At 43.9% G+C, this 21622-nt stretch overlaps 1 protein-coding gene across 1 annotated transcript in view; it reads left to right on the forward strand.

The window, feature by feature from the left end:
* MAN2B2 (mannosidase alpha class 2B member 2) overlaps positions 1–21622 on the forward strand; it is a 371121-nt gene that overhangs the window by 326555 nt on the left and 22944 nt on the right. Inside the window, exon 15 of the mRNA XM_078678503.1 lies at positions 14891–15083. Within this exon, the coding sequence (XP_078534629.1) occupies positions 14891–15083 (193 nt within the window). The remainder of the gene's footprint in view (positions 1–14890; positions 15084–21622) is intronic.

Genomic DNA, 21622 nt, shown 5'->3' on the forward strand with positions numbered 1-21622 from the left:
CGATCAGAAAGTGTTTTTTATAAAAAAGGTGGTGAGGAATCCCTTACAGTTGGCCTTTACGAACAATAAAGGTATGAACTTGAGCTGGTCTAAAGTTGACAAAAATGCATTTCAATCAGCCCTAGTAGGCACAACTTTCCCTGATTTTTGTTGTGTCTTGATGAGAAGAATGAGTAGGGGGTTACAACAATTTGCAGCTATGGGAAAGCATGTGAAATGCTTATTGTCAGAAACAGTACTCGTGGTAGGAATCAAGTGAAATGGTTTGACTCTAATTGCAATAGGGCTCACAACCAGTTGTTAATGCTAAAATTAATTCCTAGAGATCCAGAGCAGGCGCCTAGTTGTAGGAAGGAGTACAAGAAGTGTTAATGGCCCAGAAAAATAATAATTTGAGAGGAAGCCTTTCATACTTTAATAATTCATAGAGAGCTCAAAGAGAACTATCTTTTTTGGCAGACCGTTAACCGTAACTATCTCAAGAAAACACATGCAACCTTACCGGGGCACAGTGATTTCACTAGAAGTCTGGGTCAGACATTTCTCGCAATTATACTCAGGCCCAGTTTCTATAGAAGGTTCTGTTCCTATTGAGACTCAGACCATTTTATCTACAGCCCCTCAACTTCTTTTATACCCTTTCCCGGTACTATGGATTGAACTGAGTGATGTGATAGAAACTATTAATAGATGTCCTTTAGGAAAAGCTCCAGGGCTGGATGAGATACCAGTAGACCTTTTCAAGGTAAATATGCCATTGTGGCTCCCCTCCGGACAAATATCCAGAAGACCGCTTTAATTGAAGGCCCTCTCAAAAATTGTACACATGTGATCATTGTTCCTATTTTCAAAAGAGATTGTAAGGGGAATCCACAATGTTGCTGACCAATATCGCTTATAAACTTTACTGCCAAAATATTGGGCAGGATTGTGTTGGAGCGTTTGCAAATCTGGGCAAATTAAAATAATGTTCTGTCAGAGCTGCAATTTGTTTTTCGCACTGGCCTTGGGACAACTGAGCAGTGTCTCAATGTATATCTCTATATAAACAAGTACCCAGAGCCCAAGGAAGGAAAGGTATATTTAGCCTTTATGGACTTGATTTCAGGATTTGATTATGTCAACAGATCAGAGCTTTGAAGTATTATGAATCAACTTTGGGGAGAGATGAATATTGTCAATTTGTTTAGGCAATTTCAGTTAGAGGTGACCGCCAGTGTGAGGGCTGGTCCAGGTGGGGAGTCAACGTAAGCCTTTAAGATTCCTGTAGGCTTATGCCAGGGCTGTCTCCTGACCCCTTTTCTTTTCTCGCTGTGTGTCAGAGGTCTTGAGAAACCTCTATTAGACTGTAATGCTGACTGCCCACAGGTAGGCAACCACATTGTTCCAGCATTGATCTATGCTAATGAAACAATTTTACTGGCTACAACTGCGATTGGTTTGCAGCGACTGTTAAATCAGTTCTGCGTCTTTATGAGGGGCTTGGATCTGATGATAAACCAAGCAAAAGCACATATCATGGTCTTTGGCTCCCGGAAAAGAAAGATACAGCCTTTAGTGTGAACAGTGCAAAAATATTAGTCTCTTCATATCCATATCTGGGATTTTTTTTTGATGACAAACGTATCTGGCAAGAAGTTCAGAGATGGTCCTAAGCTTTGCGACTAGGTTGAGTAGCAAGCTTATTAGAGAACTCATGACAATCTACAAGGTAAAGTGCTGTCCAAATGGAATTTATTGGTCTGGTCAATGGGGATTCAGAAAACACCCTGAGCTGAAGAGGGCTGAAAATGGTTTTATTAAAAGATTGTTGGATGTTCCGAAAACTACCAGTAACAACATTTGCCATACTGAACTCAGGCTGGGGTAAATTAATGATCTTGTGCAGTTAAGATCGCTTCTGCTCTGGTTGAAGATATAGACCAAGGGTGAAACCTTACTTAATCGGAGAGTACTAGCCGACTGCCTGAAGCTTGAGTTAGATCTAAAAATACCCTCGATCTCATACATAGTTAACATCTGTACCAGCTTGAAATTAACTGATTTGTTTGAGAATTCGGAGACCTATTAGGCTATATTCTCTATATCACTGAGGGAATTGTTTCTGGCCAAATGTACTGAGGAAAGAATATATAACAGTACTGGCAAGTCCGCTGCTTTGGCCCATGTGTCAATTTGTACCAGTCCCGACATTGAAACTCATTTAATTAAGGTTAGTAATACACATCAGAGGTTTCTGTTAACAAGATTAAGGGTGAATATTGCGCACTTTCTTGTGGCTTGCCCAATGCAGGGCACGTATGTTGTCAATTTACCTGTTAGCCCATGCGACGCCTGCTTTGCACAAAGCACGTTGTATTTTTAATTCACATAGGTTTTTATTGGAAGTTTCAGTAGTAAATAAAATACACATAGTACAGACTTAAAAACATACAATATTACAGAAGAACAGTACAGTAAAATAAAGAGAAAAGGGGTAAAAAGCAATATACAATAGGTCACATAATAATACATACATCCGTAGGCGGTGTATCCGGACAGTAACATGTAAATTATAGCACCAAAGATATGTAGGTGGGACTCAGGATGTCAGGGTGAACCGAAGTATCATATTAGCTCCACACTGTTGGATTGTGATGGCGTTAAATGCATCGGAGCGGGGGGGGGAGAAAGTATCTAAGGTGGTTTATGGGTGGTAAAATAACAGTCAAGGGTAGACCACATCTTTCTCATATGGGGGCGCCATGGTGATTGTTGGAGAGCTATGTTATCCGCTCCCCTGAGGCTAATTATCCAGTTGAGCCAGCAAGCAAAGGTAGCTTTGCTAGAATCCTTCCAGTTACTGAGGACAATTTTAACAGCTGCAGTGAGCATGAGATCAAGTAGCGCCCTGTCGTCGGCATGGAGGGAGGGTTCTAGGTTGAAACCGAAAGCTAGGTAAGGAAGTTCTCTGGACGGGGAGGTGGGGAAAACTTTACTGATGAAGTCGAATACCTTGTCCCAAAATGGGGTAACACAGTCGCAATGTAGAATAATGTGTGCGAGGTCGCCCTCCACCCGTTTACAATTCCAGCAGAAGGCGTCTTGGCTAATGTTATGGGCATAAAGACGCGCAGGAGTCCAGAAGGTTTTGTGGAGGAACCAATATTTGGTCTGGGATAAAGTCGGGCTAATTTTATGTCGCATGCATGATACCCAGGTATTGGCTCAGTCCGCTTCCGAAATCGGTCTAGATGACATTTCAGACCAAAACTGAGTTAGTGGTGCGGTGAGATTGGTATGTTGGGGGCAAATAAGTTTGTAGAGATGTGACACTTGATGTCCAAGTCTGTTTAATCTACTGAGGTAAAATGGGAGGGAGGGTGGTATTAGGGAGAGTTTCGCCTTAGAGAGCGCGGCTTTTATGTTTAGGAAGGTGTAAAACTCTAGAGGTGCCAGGCCATAGGTAGTTTGCAATACTCTGAACGGGATAGAGTATGACCCCTCGAATAATTGGTGCGGGAAGAAGATACCTTTCTTAACCCACTGAGAATTATGCAGGTATTTGCCTTTGTGCTGTATGTATCGATTGTTCCATAAAGACTCCCAACCCGAGTGGCATATGCTATGATCTAGAAATGTATCGATTTTAATAAGAGCTGTTTTCGTGTTACGAAAGATCGATTTCGAGTGGGCTAGTACATTTAAATTGAGTGAGAGGGCCGCAGTCTCGTAGTGTCTAATGTCCGGTAGGTTGACCCCTCCTAATGATTTGTCTAATCGCAATTTTTAATGCTGATCCTCGCTTTTTTCCCTTTCCACAGGAAGTTGGCTATATATTGGTCCAATTTATGGGAGAAATCTTGGGTGAGTGTTAGAGGGAGCATTGAAATAAGGTAGTTTACCAGGGGGAGATCATCATTTTGATGGTTTCTATTCTACCCCACCACGTGATGAAGCGAGGGGACCATCCATCTAGTTGGTTTTTTATTTTATTTAGGGTGGTCTTCTCATTTTGTAGAAGGGTTTCCATAAGGGAGTCCCCAAACTCTATCCCCAGATACTTTATAAACCCTGATTGCCAGCAGAGCCCAGAGTTCCCCAACATGTCCTTAGTGGCTACGATGTTTAGCGGTTTGACCTCCGATTTCTCCCGATTAAGTTTATACCCTGAATAGGTGGAGTATGATTCAATGGTTGACATCAAAGCAGAGATGGAAGGCTCCGGAGATTCAGTCACTATCAGGATATCATCCGCATAGTGAGCGGCTAGTTTAACACAAGTATCCCCAAAGCTTACTTCCTTGATGTTGTCGTTCTTTTTAATGTTGGCGATGAGAGGCTCCATGGCCAGGAGGAAGAGTGATGGGGAGAGGGGACAGCCAAATGGATCTGACAATGAGCCATTTATGGCAATGCGAGCGGATGGGGAGAGATACAAAGCCATGACCATGTCTATGAAGGTGTTACCTAAATTGAAGGTGGACATACAATGTTTAGGGAAGAGACTCTGTCGAACGCCTTCTCCGCGTCCAAGGTAATCGCCACGGAGGGGGCATCAAACGCCTTGGCCTTTTCTATAACATGGCAGAGAAGTCTTGTATTGTCATTAGACATACGATGCTTTAGGAACCCAACCTGTGATGTACTGATTAATTTAGGCAAGAACACGTCCAGTCTGGACGCGAGGATTTTGGCGTAGAGTTTGCAGTCCAGGTTTATCAAGGATATCGGTCTATAATTTTTTGTTAGTAGCGGATCCTTCCCCTCTTTGGGTATGATAATAATGGTGGCCTCACTCATTGATTTCGTTACTCCTTTTTTTGAGGGAAAGGACTGGAACAATTTTAGAAGGGTTGGGCTTAATGCGGGTCCAAGTTCCTTATAGAAACCGGCAGAGAAGCCGTCAGGGCCTAGAGCTTTATTGCGTTTGAGGGTTTTAATGGAGTCCGAGACTTCTTGTAAGGAAAGCGGGGAATTCAGTTTCAGATTATCTGCGTCGTTGAGTTTTGGGAGGCCTAGGGAGCTCAGGTATGTAGAGCACGCTTGAGGATCAAAATCTAATTTATTCTTGTACAGGTCCTCGTAAAAGGACTTGAAGGAGTGTAGGATGTGGTTTTGTTTAGTTTGGATTGTGTTGTTTTGATCCTTGATTGAGGTAATGTTGAATTGTCTATTTTTGTGTTTTAGATCGGATGCTAGTAGTTTCCCCGCTTTGTTACCTTCACACAGCTTCAAGGATTTAAATTTATTAACCCACACCCCCGCTCTTCTGCTCAGGATCGCGTTATATTCGTATTTCTTTTTAGTGAGGTCATTCAGAATCGAAGTATTATGGAGGTCCGCCGCATGGGATAATTCCAGGTTCTTAATGTCCCTTTCTAAAGTAACAAGCTCTAGATTCAGTGCCTTGTTAGTTTGCGCCCTAATACCAATAATCACCCCTCCTATAGTGGCTTTAAGTGTGTCCCAGACATTCGCTATGTCCGAGCCCGGAGTATCGTTTAATTCAAGGTAGTCCTGTATGGCCGCTTCAATTTTTTTCTTGTTTTCTGGCTCTGTGAAAATGTTGTCATTGAAGCGCCACCTCTTTGGGGGAAGAACAGATCTGGAGCCTACTAGCTTAGCTTGGATGCTGGAGTGGTCTGATACGAGTTTGGGGGCAATGTTGGTTTCTTCAATAAGGTGAGTGAAGGGACTGTTGATGAGGATATAATCGATCCTGGAGTAGGAGTTATGGGGAGTCGAGTAGAACGTGTAATCACAACCATCTGGGTGCTGTAGTCGCCAAGAGTCTTGTAGGTCAAATTTTGAGCAGAGGCGCTTCAAACTATCGTGTGAGTGTGTGGGATGGTAGGTACAATGTGACTGGCGGTCCAATATCGGGTCAAGAGGCAGATTGGAGTCCCCCCCCCAACCACAAGTAGTTCATCTTGGGGTACTGTTTCGAGTATGGGAGAGAGGGAGTCCCAAAAGATCGGATCGTCACCATTTGGGCCATAAATATTCAGGACATGGATGTGATCATCGTTCTTTAGGAGGTGAACCATGATTAACCTACCATCAGTGTGTTGAGTATGTGACACAACGCAGATATTGGATTTCTTTGCAATAAGTGTAATGACCCCCCTCTTTTTGTGTACGGCTGAGGAGCATAGGGTGTGTGAAATCCAGTGTTGATTGATAAATTCAGCGTCTTCGTTGGATAATTTGGTTTCCTGGAGTAGGAAAATGTCACCCTTGGCTTTGGCTAGATATTCTAGGACTTTCCTCTGTTTAACCGGGTGGTTGAGCCCTTTGACGTTTAGGGAGACAATGTTAAGGCCTTCCGATATAGCCTTGGTGTGGGTCATGAATCTGCAGGGTATCGCCTGTGGAATAATAAAGCTACTGTCGTGAGAGTTACTGTATGGGCGGTTTCTGGATCTTGAACTGGCCTAGCTCGGCGGTACGTTTTGAATATGTCAGAAAAGGGCTGGATGAGCATGTGACAAACACTCAACCGGTAGTATTTCTGTTTGTTAGATAACTGTACTGTTGAGCATGGAAAGAAAACATAAAGAGCAAAACAAGAGTACAAAAGGAATACTGAAACATTCCAAAAGATTCCCCCCCCTCCTTCCCCTTCCACACCCTCTACCTGCACCCTCAATATCCCAACCCTCCCCTCCCCCCCAGAACTAGAACATAGGAGTAGCGACGGCAGTACCGTCCAAGCACAACGTAGGATGAGTCAAAAGTGTCATCATAGCAGGAGAGATCTTATAACTAGCTAGTATTTACTAACAGGGTAAATCTAGGTTATGCAAAGCCATTAGGGAAAGTGGCTGTAAATGTAGGAAATGGTCGGGGCTACCAGTTTCAATAGTATACCGGGCTATATAACTATAGGAACTACAATAGAGCATGATGACTATGCAGGGTAGACCGGTGTGAACAATACATATCAGAACCGAGATAACATCAGAGTCAAAATGTAACAACATGACTCATGGAAAACTAACTAGTACATCGTAGTAGTGTATATCTTAAGCTAGTCTGAATGACTAGTACCCTAAAACCATTACAGATAACAAATAACCATAGTGTCAGTAGGCAAGTCTTTGGATCATGGGTCTTCCAGTTTCTTCAAGTATCAGTGCGGGTAGTCTAGTGACATGATGCTGGACCCAAAAGGTAGGTAAAAGAAGGGCCTACCTGTTGACGAGGGTCAACTTGGGGACTGGAAACCAGCTAGTTGAAGCACGGACTTACAATTGGTCGGGAAGTAAGCTGGCATATGTAGGCATATGCAGGTAGCATAGAGAAAACAGGCATATACAAAGTGGATGTAGGACACAGAGAGACAGAGGACAGCTCAGCCATGACCCGTGCTCGATTGATCAGATTCATGTCCGTCCGTCTTCCTCTTGTTAGATGCGAAGACAGATGAGTCCATTGCCTGCGTAGGTGAATTTTCCAGAAACAGCACTAGCTCATTAGGATTGGAGAAGAAGCGAGGTTTGCCATTGGTGATGATTTTAAATTTCGCCGGACCTGCAAAGGTGAACTGTATACCTTTTGACCTCAGTTTTTCCCTTAGGGCTAGGAAGCCCTTTCTAACTTCCATCGTGTCCTTCGAGTAGTCTTAAGTGAAGGTGATTTTGTGGCCTCCCCAGGTGACGGAATGATTACGCCTGGCGAATTGTAGGATAGCTTCAGTGTGCTGGAATCGCAGCAGTTTACAGATCAGCGGACGAGGGCCCTTGTATCCATGAGGGATGAAGGTTGGGACTCTGTGAGCTCGGTCAAGCTCCAATTCATGGGTAAATAAGATGCCCGTCACTGAGGGAAGCCAAGCCTCCAGGAATGCTACGCAGGATTCAGCATCCTTCTCCGCATTCTCAGGAACTCCAAAGATGCGTATGTTACCCCTCCTATTTCTGTCTTCTAATTCCGCATTTTGCCGTCTGAGGGAGTCGGTCGATCTTTGAAGCTGGGAGATATTTTTGGCCGAGAGGTTGGATTTGTCTTCAACATCGCTTATCCTTTGCTCCGCTTCGTCTAAGCTCTTGTGGACCGAGTTCATGTCCGCCCTTATCGCCGTAAGTTCAAGCTGCATAGCATCAGTATTGGATTTTGTTGATTTTGCGAGATCATGTACCTCCGCCAGCTTTTTTAGGATCATATCCAGCAGGGGTGTGGAATTTAATGAAATATGTACTTGTCCAAGGGACAAGTAGCTTCATAAATCTACTTGTCCTGTAACAAAATCCACTTGTCCCTTTGGTGCCACATAGTGCGCCGTAAAATAATAGCAGCCATCTCAATATAGAAGAGCTCTGATAGTAGCCTCTCTGGTTCATGTCAGGCTAATACTATAAAAGGATTTGACTTTTGGGGGTTTTCACTAGCTTTTCTCTAATCTTTTCCCATACAGAGAAAGGTTGGAAATTTACTACCCCTGACAACAGCAGAAGTAAAGTTTCTTCCAGGGCTGGGAAAATGTGGTTCGAGAAAAAGTTGACTTGTAAACACTCAGATTTCCACTGGGGTACATTCATCTTTGCTCATGCTAAAATGCAATTCGCAAATATTTTCTAGAATTACGGTTTCCTGGCCTACTTAAGGAAATTCATGTGAATTCATGAAAAACGTAAATCTGCATTAATATAAGGACATATATCCTGGGTGCACTTTAGTGACTTTCTTTAACATTTGAGCCCCTAATTCAATCTGAGGTAACCAAGACTTTTTGTTTTTATTTAAATGCTTTCTCATCCTATCTATCGGCTGGCTTCATTGTGTGTGACACCATTCTGCTCTTTTACAAAGTAGTTTTGTTCAGTACCAGGAATTTCTATGGCAATGAGGCCTTTATGAGACCAAATACTGGCTGTCTAGTAAGAACGTGCTGGCGAACAGCACCACACCTACCTGATAATCCCCAGGTAGAGAAAGGAGCATAGTGCAGGCCAAGTGAGTAACCAGAAAATTGAAATACCCCCCCACTTTGACCCAAAGCTCTTATGCCACCAAGCAAGTGAAAAGAGTCACTGGAGTCCTCTCTAGAATTGCTCTGTCTCTTCCATCTAAGCATCCATCCATTCATCCTTTCACCCACTGATATATAGTATTTCATCTTTACATGGTCATCCATTCATTCTTTCATCCATTAGCCTTTCACCAATATGTTCGTCCATCTGTTGATTTGTCAGTCCATCCGCTCATCAATATCCAAACCCACCCATCCATCTCCAAACCTAACCATTTCAGCCATCTGTCCATCCTTTCGCTCATCCATACAGTCACCCTTTCCCTCCATCCATCTATCCATCCATCCTTTCACTTATCCATCCTTTCACTCATCCATCCACCCTTTCACTCATCCATCCACCCAACCTTCTACCAATCCATCAAGCCATCCTTCCACTCATCCATTTATCCTTTACACTCATCCATCCTTTCGCTCCCTAATCCATACACCCTGTAACCCATCCATCCATTCAGCTTTTCCTTCATTATAACATCCTTTGTCCATCTACTATCCCCGTCACTCAACCATCCCTGTCACTCATTCATCCATGCATTTAGCCAGCAACACTTACACTCACTCATCCTTTCACCCACACATTCATCCATCCTTTCACTCACACCCACCCTTTCACATTAATTATGAGCCTTTGTCTGTCGAGCTGCAGACAGAAGAGGCCCATCAAGAGCTCCACCTCTACAGTAGCTGCTAAAGTGGGGTGTTCACGAAGCCCCTGTTCATACCTATCCTTCCATCTCCAAACCTATCTATCAACCTCATCCATGCCGCCTTCCTTTCACTCATCCATCCTTTTGCTCATCCATCCATCCTTTCACCCCACACATCCTCCTTTTCGCTCATATTCATCCACCCTTTCACTCATCCCTCCATCCATCCTTTTGCTCATACATCCATCCTCCTTTTCACTCGTATATCCTTCCACCCTTTCACTTCCTCCATTTATGCTTTAGCTCATCCATCCACCCTTTTACCCCATCCATCTTCCATTTCGCTCATATATCCATCCACCCTTTCACTAATCCCTCCATCCACCCTTTCACTAATCCCTCCATCCACCTTTACACACAATTATCCACCCATCCATCCACCCTTCCATCCAGCTAGCCACCTACCCACCCACCCAGCCAGCCACCTACCCACCCACCCAGCCATCCATCCATTCGTCTACTCTATCTCTCACCCATTAATCCCCCTTTCATTCAGCCATCCATCCTGTCACTCATCCATCCACTTTCACCCCATCCATCCACTTTCACCCCATCCATCCACTCAGCCATCCATCCTTTCACCTTTGCCCATCCATTCTTTCACCCATCCTTCCTTACATCCATCATTTCACTCATTCATTCATGCATCTATCCATCCACCCTTTCACTCCACCCATTCATCCATGCACCTATCCATCCAACCTTTCACTCATTCATACATGCATCTACCCATCCACCCTTTCACTTCTTCATCCATGCATCTATACATCCACCCTCTCACTTATTCTTCCATGCATTCTATCCATCCACCCTTTCACTCATTCATCCATGCATCTATTCATCCACCCTATCACTCATCCACCCACCCCTTTCAAATTCATTATGGGCCTTTGTGTGCAGACCTGCAAACTGAAGAGGCCCATCAAGAACTCCACAGCTGCTGTAGTTGCTATGGCAGTGTGTTCAAAAATGCCCCTGGTGTATGCACAAAGTGAGATGAGAGGCCTAGTGCAAGGACAGAAATGGGGGTGGCCTTAGGACTGCATGAAAGCCTCATGGAGAAACTTATGAGCTTTAATGTAAGCCCTGAATGACTGAGAAAACGAGAGGCCAAGGGGAGCAGGTCCGGGCTGTCAGAGAGGCCGGTTTTAGCAGGTTTAGGCACCGGGTGAAACAAAGTGTACAGGAAAGGCAAAGTGGAAAGAAGGGGGGCCACGAGGTGCATGAGAAGGGAAAGCACTGCTCTTGGGGCCGTATGAGGTTCAAGAGTGGAGCAGAGATTAAAACGCAGGGGTCATAGAGTTCAAGTCAGAGCAAGGGGCCAAGAGGCAGATAAGGCAGCCTCTTACATGACAGTGCTGCGAGTGTTCTGGAGCTGCAGAAGCACGATGTTTGTCTCATGCTCAAAGAAAATAAAAGGAACAGGGGCGGGCCTGTGGGGCACACAAGCTTATGGAGCTGGCTGCAACTTTGAGCTCTGCTTTATCTCTGTTGTTCTGCTCAGGGGAAATTAAAGTGCGGGCCCCAGCACCATTAAACTGTCTACTTGTCCTTTGGACAAAATGCTAATTAAAACCTCTTGCCCTCCTAAGAAATCTAGATGTCTCGGGCGTCGGGAGATAGGAATTCCCCACCCCTGTATCCAGGGTACTATTAAGGTCTGCTTTTGCCTTGATGGGCGAGTCAGATATGGACGATTCCGGTTTCACTTTCTTGGTTTTCTTCTTATCAATCCCCTCCGCCATGTTGTTGGTTTTCCGTAGTGGGCTAGCGCTGAGGCGGAGATTTTCCAGTTTGGCGGAAGAGCCAGATCCAAAGAAGAACCAAGAAGATGGATGGGCCAAAGCAGAGGAGGTGTTTAATCACTGCCCTGAGTGATAGAACAGGATTGGGTTGCTCCGCTTATTTTGAATTGTCTCGTGATACTTTGCTAAGCAGTTTGAGCGTAGGATAGAAACTCTTCTGATTCCCTGTACTTCTATAGAAGTGCTGATGGTGCCGGTCGAGGCGCAGTCACTTGAAGCAGGCTTGTGAGACTTGGAATCACAAGGGTCTCCTCAGAAACCCCCTCTGGTAACCTTGGGGTGACAGAGTAGTGGCTGGGCGGAGAGGTGAGGGACACACAGTAAGTCCAGTTGACTCAGGGCTGGCAGCTGATCACTTTGCGCAAAATAATGGAATCACTGTGTCATAGGCACCTAAGAGTATCGGGATCAGCATTGGTGACACTGGAGGCTGTAGTTGGGTCATCCAGGTGTAAATGCGTCTTCTAGGTGTGGCTGGGCATGAGTGGAGCCCTCATGCCATGAATTGTGCTTTTCGCGCTGAAAAAACTGTCCCAATCGTCGCCATTTTGAGGTCAGGCAGGCTCCCAGGGAGGGCTGAGCAGGAGGACTACTAAGCAGATACGGGCGGCGGAGTATCGCAGGGTCGCTTTGGGGTAGGTTCCTCTGGATAGCAGCAATCTTTATACCCAAAGTGCTTCGCATCTAGAAATGGTCAGTGCTTCTTTAAAGTACTAGTGCATCAAGCATCCCACAATACTTTTATATCCAACTCTGAAGTGCTTTATTCTCTTGGCCTCTATACATGTCACTAAAGGTTGTGATAAAAACCATAAATCTACTGGTCGATTTCCTATAATATTGAGCGAGGCGGTTAAATCTGGCATGATACGGTGTGTCCCTCTTACTAACGTTCAACATTTTCTCTTCCCCTTCTACCAGCCTGGAAGCAGTAGAGGATGTCCAGTGCATAGTATTAGGGAACAGGCAAACAGCATTGCTATATGTAAAAGATGCTCCATGTCATTTTGACGAATCCTCCCACCCGCCTAGAGACCCAAAAGGACCATTTTCGGGGATAGAGAGAGTGTCTTTTTCAATTGATTCTGCCTACTACCTGAAGTACGCTCCTCAAGAACATCCACAGGATGAGAACATGTGCAACCATCCCCAACCTGATCACATAAAGCAGGAAACATCTTATTAACTAAATGATCCAACATCGTACCTGTAAAAAAGACATGTGGTGAAAATTTACCAGCACCATCTGGTAAATAAGTGCTATTTTGAGCATTAAGTTCATTTTGAGATTGAGACAATTCCCATTTTGATATGTCACTCCTAGTGTTTGAGCTATCAGAACCGTCGGTAACATCATAAAAGCTTCTTTGGTTGCCGTTGTCGTCATAAGTCTTGAGGTGGTTTCATATTCGGCGAGTAAAGCTATGGCATTGGTGATTGACTTTATATAACCAGAAGTCATCAGTATAATGAGAAATGTTTTAAAAGTGACTTTCCCTGGAAGGAGTGCTATCGTCGTTTCTAGTTGTTTCACCTGGATTGCAAGTAGGTATATCACCACTACACGGAGAAAAGATAAAAAGGGTGTCTCTGCTGACCCCTGAATAGAAGCTAAAAGGAAGTAGCAGCAGACCAGTAGTGAGAACTGGAACAGGCACGATTTTGTACAGAATACTAATTGTTTTGTAAAAACGACTGGTGACGCGTTCCCTGCAGACCATTTCACACAATCTAATATCCTGCAATCACTATATCACATGCAAATCTATTGCAACACATACCTCCAGGGAAGAGCATGCATGGCCCAGGCAGTGGAAGCCGGCAGCAGTGGAGTTCACTACTGGTATTGGGGCTAGAGTACTATGTTGGGGAACATGCTGGCCCTTACTAGCTATAAATCCCAGCGAGGGAATCTGCACAATAGCTGGGTATGGCCCTACATGTCATGGTGACCCGAGAGGGAATTTGGAAGTAGTTGACTTTTCGGTCAGTTCTGCAACATTGCATGACTTAAGAAAAGAAAACACTTCAGGAGCACGGATTCAGATTTTTTTTAAATAGAAGTGACAAAAACAAAAAACAAAAGGCAAAGGCTAGTAATGAGAGAAATCCATGTGCATAAGCACTTAGCAAAAATGTGACGGACAAGGAATTCAGCATAGAGGATTCACTGGTGCAGGATCTGCTGTAGTGAAGGCGCAACACACAATTCATCTTGAGTCGTTGGGAAGTGACCGATATTATCCAAGTTGTTGAGTGTATCAAAATTATTCTCACTTGCGGTCCTCCTCCTTCTGTTGTACGTCCGAATATCAGGTAGAAAAATATTGTCTGACAAAAATAGTGTAGCCAGAATATCAAGTTTAACAATATTGAAAACATTTACAATTTTTGACTCGTATATGTGCCTATGAGATATGTTTTAGCCAGAATCTTGAAAAAGGGATTGCGAGAATACATTTTGAGAATTTAGTGTATGACGAACAATTTAGGGATTCCCCAATCATAGGGCGTTCCAAAGGTCTTGTTAAGGAACACCACATTTGCAATTTGATGGGTTACTTGAGTTTATGGAACCATCAAATTGAACCAAAAATTAGCTGTGCATGAGAGGCAAGAGACATAAAGATAGAAATACCAGATGTGGGTAACCTGCAGAGAAGGTCCAATCATTTTATCCCGACAGAAGTCCATCGGCCCCGTTTTCTGAACTCTGGGTACAGGTTTTAGCGTTCGGCGCACAAGGCTCTGGCACAAGAGTTCAATCTTGATCTGCTTCATGTACAGAAAAGCATTTTTATATATGAAAATGTGTGCAAGAGGCAAACCCTGAAGTTGACTGTGTTCTTGAACGGTCAGCCAATGAAGTTTCCCCCTGGAGAAATAATATGGTCTGTTTTGAGTATATTTACCACTGCTCTTGCTGGTAGTGTTTTATTGATGTGCAACCTTTAATAGTTGTTTTATCCTAACCACTGATACTGAGTTTCATTGGTATGGTTTAAAGCCCACTAAATTGCCGTAGCAATTTAAGCTTGATGAACACAGAAATGGTTGGATCTCTTGTTGTAGCTTTATATACTAGTCAGATGATGCAATGATAGGCTTCTCTTCTTTCTGCGTTACCACATTAGAATCAATTCTGCTTCTTATTCAGGCCTTAAACCTTTTGTCTTTTGAATATTTTAATTAATTTAATTCTGTTGACTATGTAAGTTAAGCAGTGTTTTATTTGAAATCAACATGAGCAAAGTCCACCTGTCTCAATTACATTTGACTTTTGAAAAGTTCAACAACACACATAAATTGTCTCCTTACTAGACTGATGTAAATATTTTTTAATACTTTTGTTTCTATGATAACAGGTCATGCTTCATAGAAGATTGTGGAACAACCTGGAATGGGACCTGAATTACAACCTCACTCTGAATGACACATCGGTAGTTAGGCCCATTATTTGGCTAATCATTGGATCTAAACCACTTACTGATGCACTGTATCAAAGAAGTGGATTAGCATTGGAACATAGACCAGTTGTAACTTTTGGGCAATTTTCAGGTAATATAATTAGTATAACTTATCTTTATATGCAACCAATGTTATTGAAGTGATTTGTATTTCCTTCTAAAAACTAGTGTTTGACTGCCACATCTTTCAGGGTATTTCCTTTATCTCAAATAATATTAGGAAGACTGAGTTAGACACGAACGAGAAAGGAATTAGGTGTCTTATGAATTGCAACCTTAAGTACAAATTTGGTAACTGCCACATTTCATTAGATTGACAAACATTTCTAGCTAGCGCAAGGAAAGCTCATTCATGCACATAACCTTAAAATTATACGTTTCCAGCAGCAGAACCTTCAATGGTTCAGTTTTAGAGTCCAGGTGCATGTGCATGGAAAACAGAGAGCTGTGGGGTTTTTTTCCAAAGGGGAAATATTTGTTCGAGACTTGTGTGGCTGTAGGTGCACATGCTGAGCACAATCCTGCCATCTAGTGCTGGGCCTAAATGTGTGCAAGTAGTTTTTTTTTTTTACTCCTTTTGGTGGCAATGCACATCGTCATTGACTCCCTTGTTAGATTGTTTTCTTCTGCCGTCAGTTTTGGACGTGTGTTGTGGTTCAATACTGTTGTGCTGCACTTTTCTCGATTCATACCTTTTCTGCGTCTGAATTGTTTTTGAACGCGGTCCTCTGTCTCTTTTCCGTTCTACGCCAGATTAATTGGGGCAGTTTGCCATTAACCACATGGCAAACTGCATGGGCCTTTGCCACCTTATTGTGTTTCTTAGACGTATCCCCTCACCATATCCACATGATGATAAAACGGTCAGTCTTTCGTTTGTCCTCAATGTCCTACTAAATTCTCTCGCACCGATCTCTGCCAGGTCTACAATCTGTGCATTTTCCCAGAACATGATGAGGTCAGTTGCAAGGCTCGCGAATCCTTCAGGTCGAAAAAGTCTTTTTGCAACCATCCGGCTTGACGTCTCGAAATATTTCAAAGGAGCGCTGCTGACACACTCTTGGCCATTTAGGACGAACATAGCGAACAGAACAAGATGATAGACGGAGTGCTGAAACTTTTCAACCACTCACCCGCCAGATGGAGATCTGTGTTTAATCCATAGTTCGTGCCCAGACGTGAGTCCATTGCTCGCTGAGCCACTGGATTCAAGGCAACCTGGCTGATGAGGGGGTGATACCCCAAAACCGGTCCCAAGATGTTTGTTTCCGGTCCAGAGTGGACCTGGCCTCGCAGTTTGGGCTGGACTGTTCGCATAAGGGGCAGAGTCAAGACTGATTGGCATATGGCTGGGTCCAAACTAGGGTGGCATAGTGAGCAAAAGAACGATGGATTAAACACAGATCTCTTAACTGGGAGTGAGTGGTTGAAACATTTCAACGCTCCATCCCTCATCTTGGGTTTGCCCAGTACTCCTCCAATACCTCCCAGAAGAATATAAAAAAGAGGCTTACACATAGCTTTTCAGTGAAAGTTGATTTCCAATACTACCATATGTTGTGCCCTACATGCTGCAGACCCTGTGGCTATGGGTGTATTCTCCAGTGTTTTATTGCCTAGACATGATTGGCTTCAGGTCTTCAGTTTTAAAACGGAAGTCCATCAGATTGTGCTGGCTCTTCCATTTGTTGAGAAACATTTGTTTAGCCCTCAGGTAGATCATTTATCAGAAAAGATAAAAAAAAGATACAGAAACAGCCAAAGCCTTGGAGCACTGCAAACACCTTTCCTGCGTGGCTCCTTTCACCACCTACAGTGGAGGGTCCAAAACAACATCTCCTGAAACCTTCACTTCATAGCAGCGGCCACAAACCCAAAGCACCTTGACTAGAGGCTAATACGGAGGCTCTTATAAAAGTAACAACTCCAAAGGCAGAGGCAAAGGCGGATTGACCAAACTATCTGTCACCACCATTAAGCCCTGACTTACCTTTCATTGCCCCCGATCACACCACACCTGTCTGGGGATATGTACAGGGGTTCTTTCCCACCTGACAAAACATCACCTCTGACCAGTGGGTGTTGGATATTATCCAACACGGTTATTGTCTAGAGCTCATTACCATACCTCCCAACATTCCCTCGCAAACACAGACTCTCTCCACAGCACCGAAAATGAAAAAAAGAGCGATAGAACCTGTCCCTCTCCACCAACAAAGAACAGAAGTCTACTCGGTATACTTCCTAATTCCCAAAAAGGTCATGTCTCTACTACTAATATTAGATCTCAGTCCCCTTAATTAGTACATTCTCTCCGGGCACTTTTACACGGTGACTGTTTTAGATGTCATCCGGTCATTTCAACAAGGTTACTTCATGGCCGCATTCAACCTCAAGGACGCCTACTTCCATATTCCCATTCAACTGGCACATCACCAATAACTCAAGTTTGTAGTAAGCTGCCAGCATTACCAGTTCAAAGTGCTCCACTGCGGGGTCACCACCGCACTCAGGGTCTTCACCAAATGCATTGCGGTAGTATGACCTGCGCAGACACAGCATACATGTCTTTTCATACCTGGAAGATTGGCTTATCAAAAGTACAACTCCTAAAAAAATTTATCAACACACTCAACGCACTCAAGTCACCATAAACCTACTTCACAAGTTAGGTTTCACTTTCAACCCGTTAAAATCCCACCTCCAACCCCTTCAAATCCAACCTTATCTTTGAGCAGTTCCTGACTCAAAACTAGGAATAGCATACCCAAATACTGCCAGGGGACAATAATTCCAGGCACTCCTTCCCCAATTTCAGCCAGGTCAATAGGTGTCACCTGGTAATTCCTCAGGGCTTGCTCGTTGCCAGAATGTTCCACCTCCGGGCGCCACCAAGTCTGAGTGCTGTTATGGCGCAGACTATTGGTGTGGCCAGGCGAGGGAAAGGAACTGCAAGAAGGTAGACCTGCAAGGAAAAAACAGATTTGTAATTGTTCTTCTTGACCTCCCTGGTATATCAACAGCGCCTGTATGCCCTTCAGACAATTACTTGAACCCTGCACCGCAGAATCTCAGAGATGTTGAGAAAAGAGGAGTATGATATTTGCCCTACAACACGATACAAGCAATGAAGAAAACATTCATATACAATAAACAACAGACTATTGTTTTTTCAATACATAATTCTGTTACACCTACCAGGTCTAACTCTTTGGATGTCTTGAGTTGACCTTGAAGGTATTCTGCAAACAAGGGTTAATGTCAATAGCCTCCTAGACAGATATGGACCTCTAAGTAGATGTCCCTATCAAGTGTTCTAAACAGTTTCCATAGAGCTTAACGATGCATGATAAAACAATTCTGGATCTGCCTCACAACATATGTACATTGGTTTGTCCAACAATTATGTCTAGAAGCATAGTTGTAGTTGGATAGTGCAATGCGCTCTTACCACCTGATATTGGGCCAATCTCAACTATTGTCTTAGCTCATGAAAACTGACAGTGTTTTGCTGCCATTCTGACCTTCGGCATTTCCACCGACCTGTGCTGACAGCCGTCCGATGCATGCATTCGTCGAAACAAAGGACACACCCAGATGTATGCAGAGCCGGAACTCCGCCGAGACCACACTGCTGCCAGACAAAAGAAAAGTGGTCAAGAGCGGGGCTCGTTTTATACCCGAGCCCCTCCCTACATGGCGCAGTGCTCGATTCCTGGGATTTGAAGTCCCTTGTGCGTCCAATGCCTGCAATTATGAACAAAAGCACACTGAACCGCTTCATCAAATATAACATAAAACATATCATGACATGCAATAAAAGACCATTATCCTCAATAAAATACTGCAAGCCACAGTCTGTGGGCCTCAAGGGGAAGGCCTTAAGGGGAAGAAAACCGAATATACCCTTAAGAGCAATGCCACCAATATTTTGCCAGGGAGAATTATCCATGTATTTTTCCACACAATGGCCCGGGACACGGATTGTTACGTGAGGGCACAAAGGTAGAAACCCTAGAAACGCTACTGGTTAGGACAATGACAACAGGTAACAGTCAGAACAGTTGTGCACCTCCTTGGTCATAGTAACTCATGCCCGACTAAACATCCATCCATTGCAGGAATGCTTAGCGCACCAATTGACTCAAGCTGAGGATCAATGGGAAGATCTAGTGTTGGTAGGCCGTCAAGCCTGCCACTCTCTGCAATGGTGGAACACCAACCACCTGCTAAAAATGAGCGGCCCTTTGTAGACCCAGTTCCACAGAATGGACGTCTCCTTTACAGGTTGGGGTGCACACTCACAGCCCCTAACTTTCCAGGGCTAGTGGACACCCAATCAACGAAGCTTCCATATAAAGGTCCCAGAGCTTCTATCCTTCCTTACTCACCTGATTGGCTAGGTAGTCCTCTTCAAAACAGACAGCATGACAACGATGTACTATCTCCAAAAGCAGGGGCACCAAATCTCTGCTGCTTTCTCATTTAGCCCAGACCATTTGGAGGTTGGCCCTCCAGCACAACAGCCACCTGTTAGCAAAGTACCTACCAGGAGAGGACAACAGCTTGGCAGATCTCCTCAACAGGAGGCGCCAACAAGTCTGAGTGGGAACTCTACCCCCAAGTCCTCCACCAATACTTCCAATGTTGGGTAGCTCCGCAAATAGACCTCTGCGCCACAGCAGAAAACGCCAAATGTCCAAACTTCAACTCCAAGTTCTCACTCTCACAGCTTAAGAGCAAGGCACTATGGATGAGTAGGTCAGGGATATTTGCTTACCCTTTTCTGCCTCTCCCACTGCTTCTGTTTTTAGTTCACAAACTTCAGCAGACTTCTCTCTCCCTCATCCAAATGTCTCCCACATGAGCACGACAACAGTGGTTCACCAAGCTCCTCAAACGATCGGTAGTTCCCTATGATACTCCCGAAGAGGCAGGAGCTTCTCACACAGAACCATGGTTATCTCAAGTTTCACAGAAATTTATGGACATTCTCAAAGTAGTGCGCACACCTACTACTCGAGCCTGGATGCTACTAAATGGAAAAGATTTGTTTACTCCAATCAGTGATCTTTTAGCAGCCAAAGTACAAGACATTGTCTACTATTTATTTCACTTATACATCTCTGGTTTAGCCTTTACATCCATAAGGCTACACCTAGCGGCAGTAGTTGCATTCCTACACAATAGGCAAACTACATCCCTATTCAGAATCCCAGTCATTAAAGACTACATTCAAGGTCTTAAAAGAATCATTCCTCCTCTGGTGCCACTAGCTTTGACATGGAATCTCAATATTGTATTAACAAGACTAATGGCCCTCCATTTGAGCCCCTCCACTCCATCTCCCTGTCCTGGAAAGTCTCATTCCTAGTTGCTATAGACACGTCAGTGAGCTTCCGACACTAACCTTGGAAGAACCCTCCTTCCAAACACACAGAGATACGGTTGTACTGGGGCAAACCCCAAATTTCTCCCAAAGGTGGTTCCACAGTTTCACCTAAATCAATCCATTGAACATCCTGGTTTGTTTTACTCAACCTGACTCAGTTGTGGAACGGGCTCTACATACTTTTGATGTAAAACCAGCTCTCAGGTATTACATTGACAGGACTAAATCATTCAGGAAAGCACACAGCTTTTTGTTGTTTTATTCAAACCTCACAAAGAAAGAGCCATTTCTAAATCAGACATTGCAAGATGGATTTTAAAATGCATCCAAACGTCTTATGCTAAAGCTAAAAGAATGTTACCAATTCATCCTAAAGCCCACTCTACTCATAAAAAATGGACTCCAATGGCCTTCCTAGGAAACATCACTGTAGCTGACATATGTAAAGCATCATCTACACCAGATAAGTTTCCAAAACATAACTGTGTAGATGTGCTGGCCCATCAACAAGCCAATGTGGGCCAAGCAGTTCTACGTACATTATTTCAATCAACTGTAATTCCCACAGTCTAAGCCATCCCATATGAAGGAGGACTGCTTTATAGTCTATGCTCAGCATATGTATCTACAGCCACACATGCCTGGAACATAAAATTTTACTTACCCGGTAAGCATCTCTTTGTGACATGTATTACTGTAGATTCACATGCACCCACCCACCTCCCCGGATTCCCATGCTAGTTATAATTACTTTCACTCCTTTTACACTAACTCCTTTTGCATGGACATATCCATATACTACGCTTTGCAGCAAATTTTATCCTCGCCCTCCGTGTGGGAAAACAATCTAACAATGAAGATGAAGAGCAATGCACATTACCAAAGAAAGGAGTCACAGTACCTAGTGTCTCGAAAGACTTTCTTCGAAGAAAAACAACTTGCACACATCTTGCCCAACACTAGAGACCACGATTTTGCTCACCATGTGAATCTACAGCACTGGATGCCACACACAGATACTTACTGACCAACATTTCCCTTCTGTGTGGAGAAACACCTTACACTAAATCACCATAAAATATGGAGCTATTGTTCACACTCAATATGCACATTTATGCCAGCACTATCGTGAGTTGAGATGCAGGACATTCAAGTATAACTGTTCCTGCTCACCCTAGACTGGCGGATTTGTTGGCATTCTGCATTTGGTCACCCTTTTCTCTCCTGCATAGAGTGAA

The sequence above is a fragment of the Lissotriton helveticus genome, chromosome 2_2 (assembly GCF_964261635.1).
Source record: "Lissotriton helveticus chromosome 2_2, aLisHel1.1, whole genome shotgun sequence".
In the NCBI taxonomy this organism is placed as follows: Eukaryota; Metazoa; Chordata; class Amphibia; order Caudata; family Salamandridae; genus Lissotriton; species Lissotriton helveticus.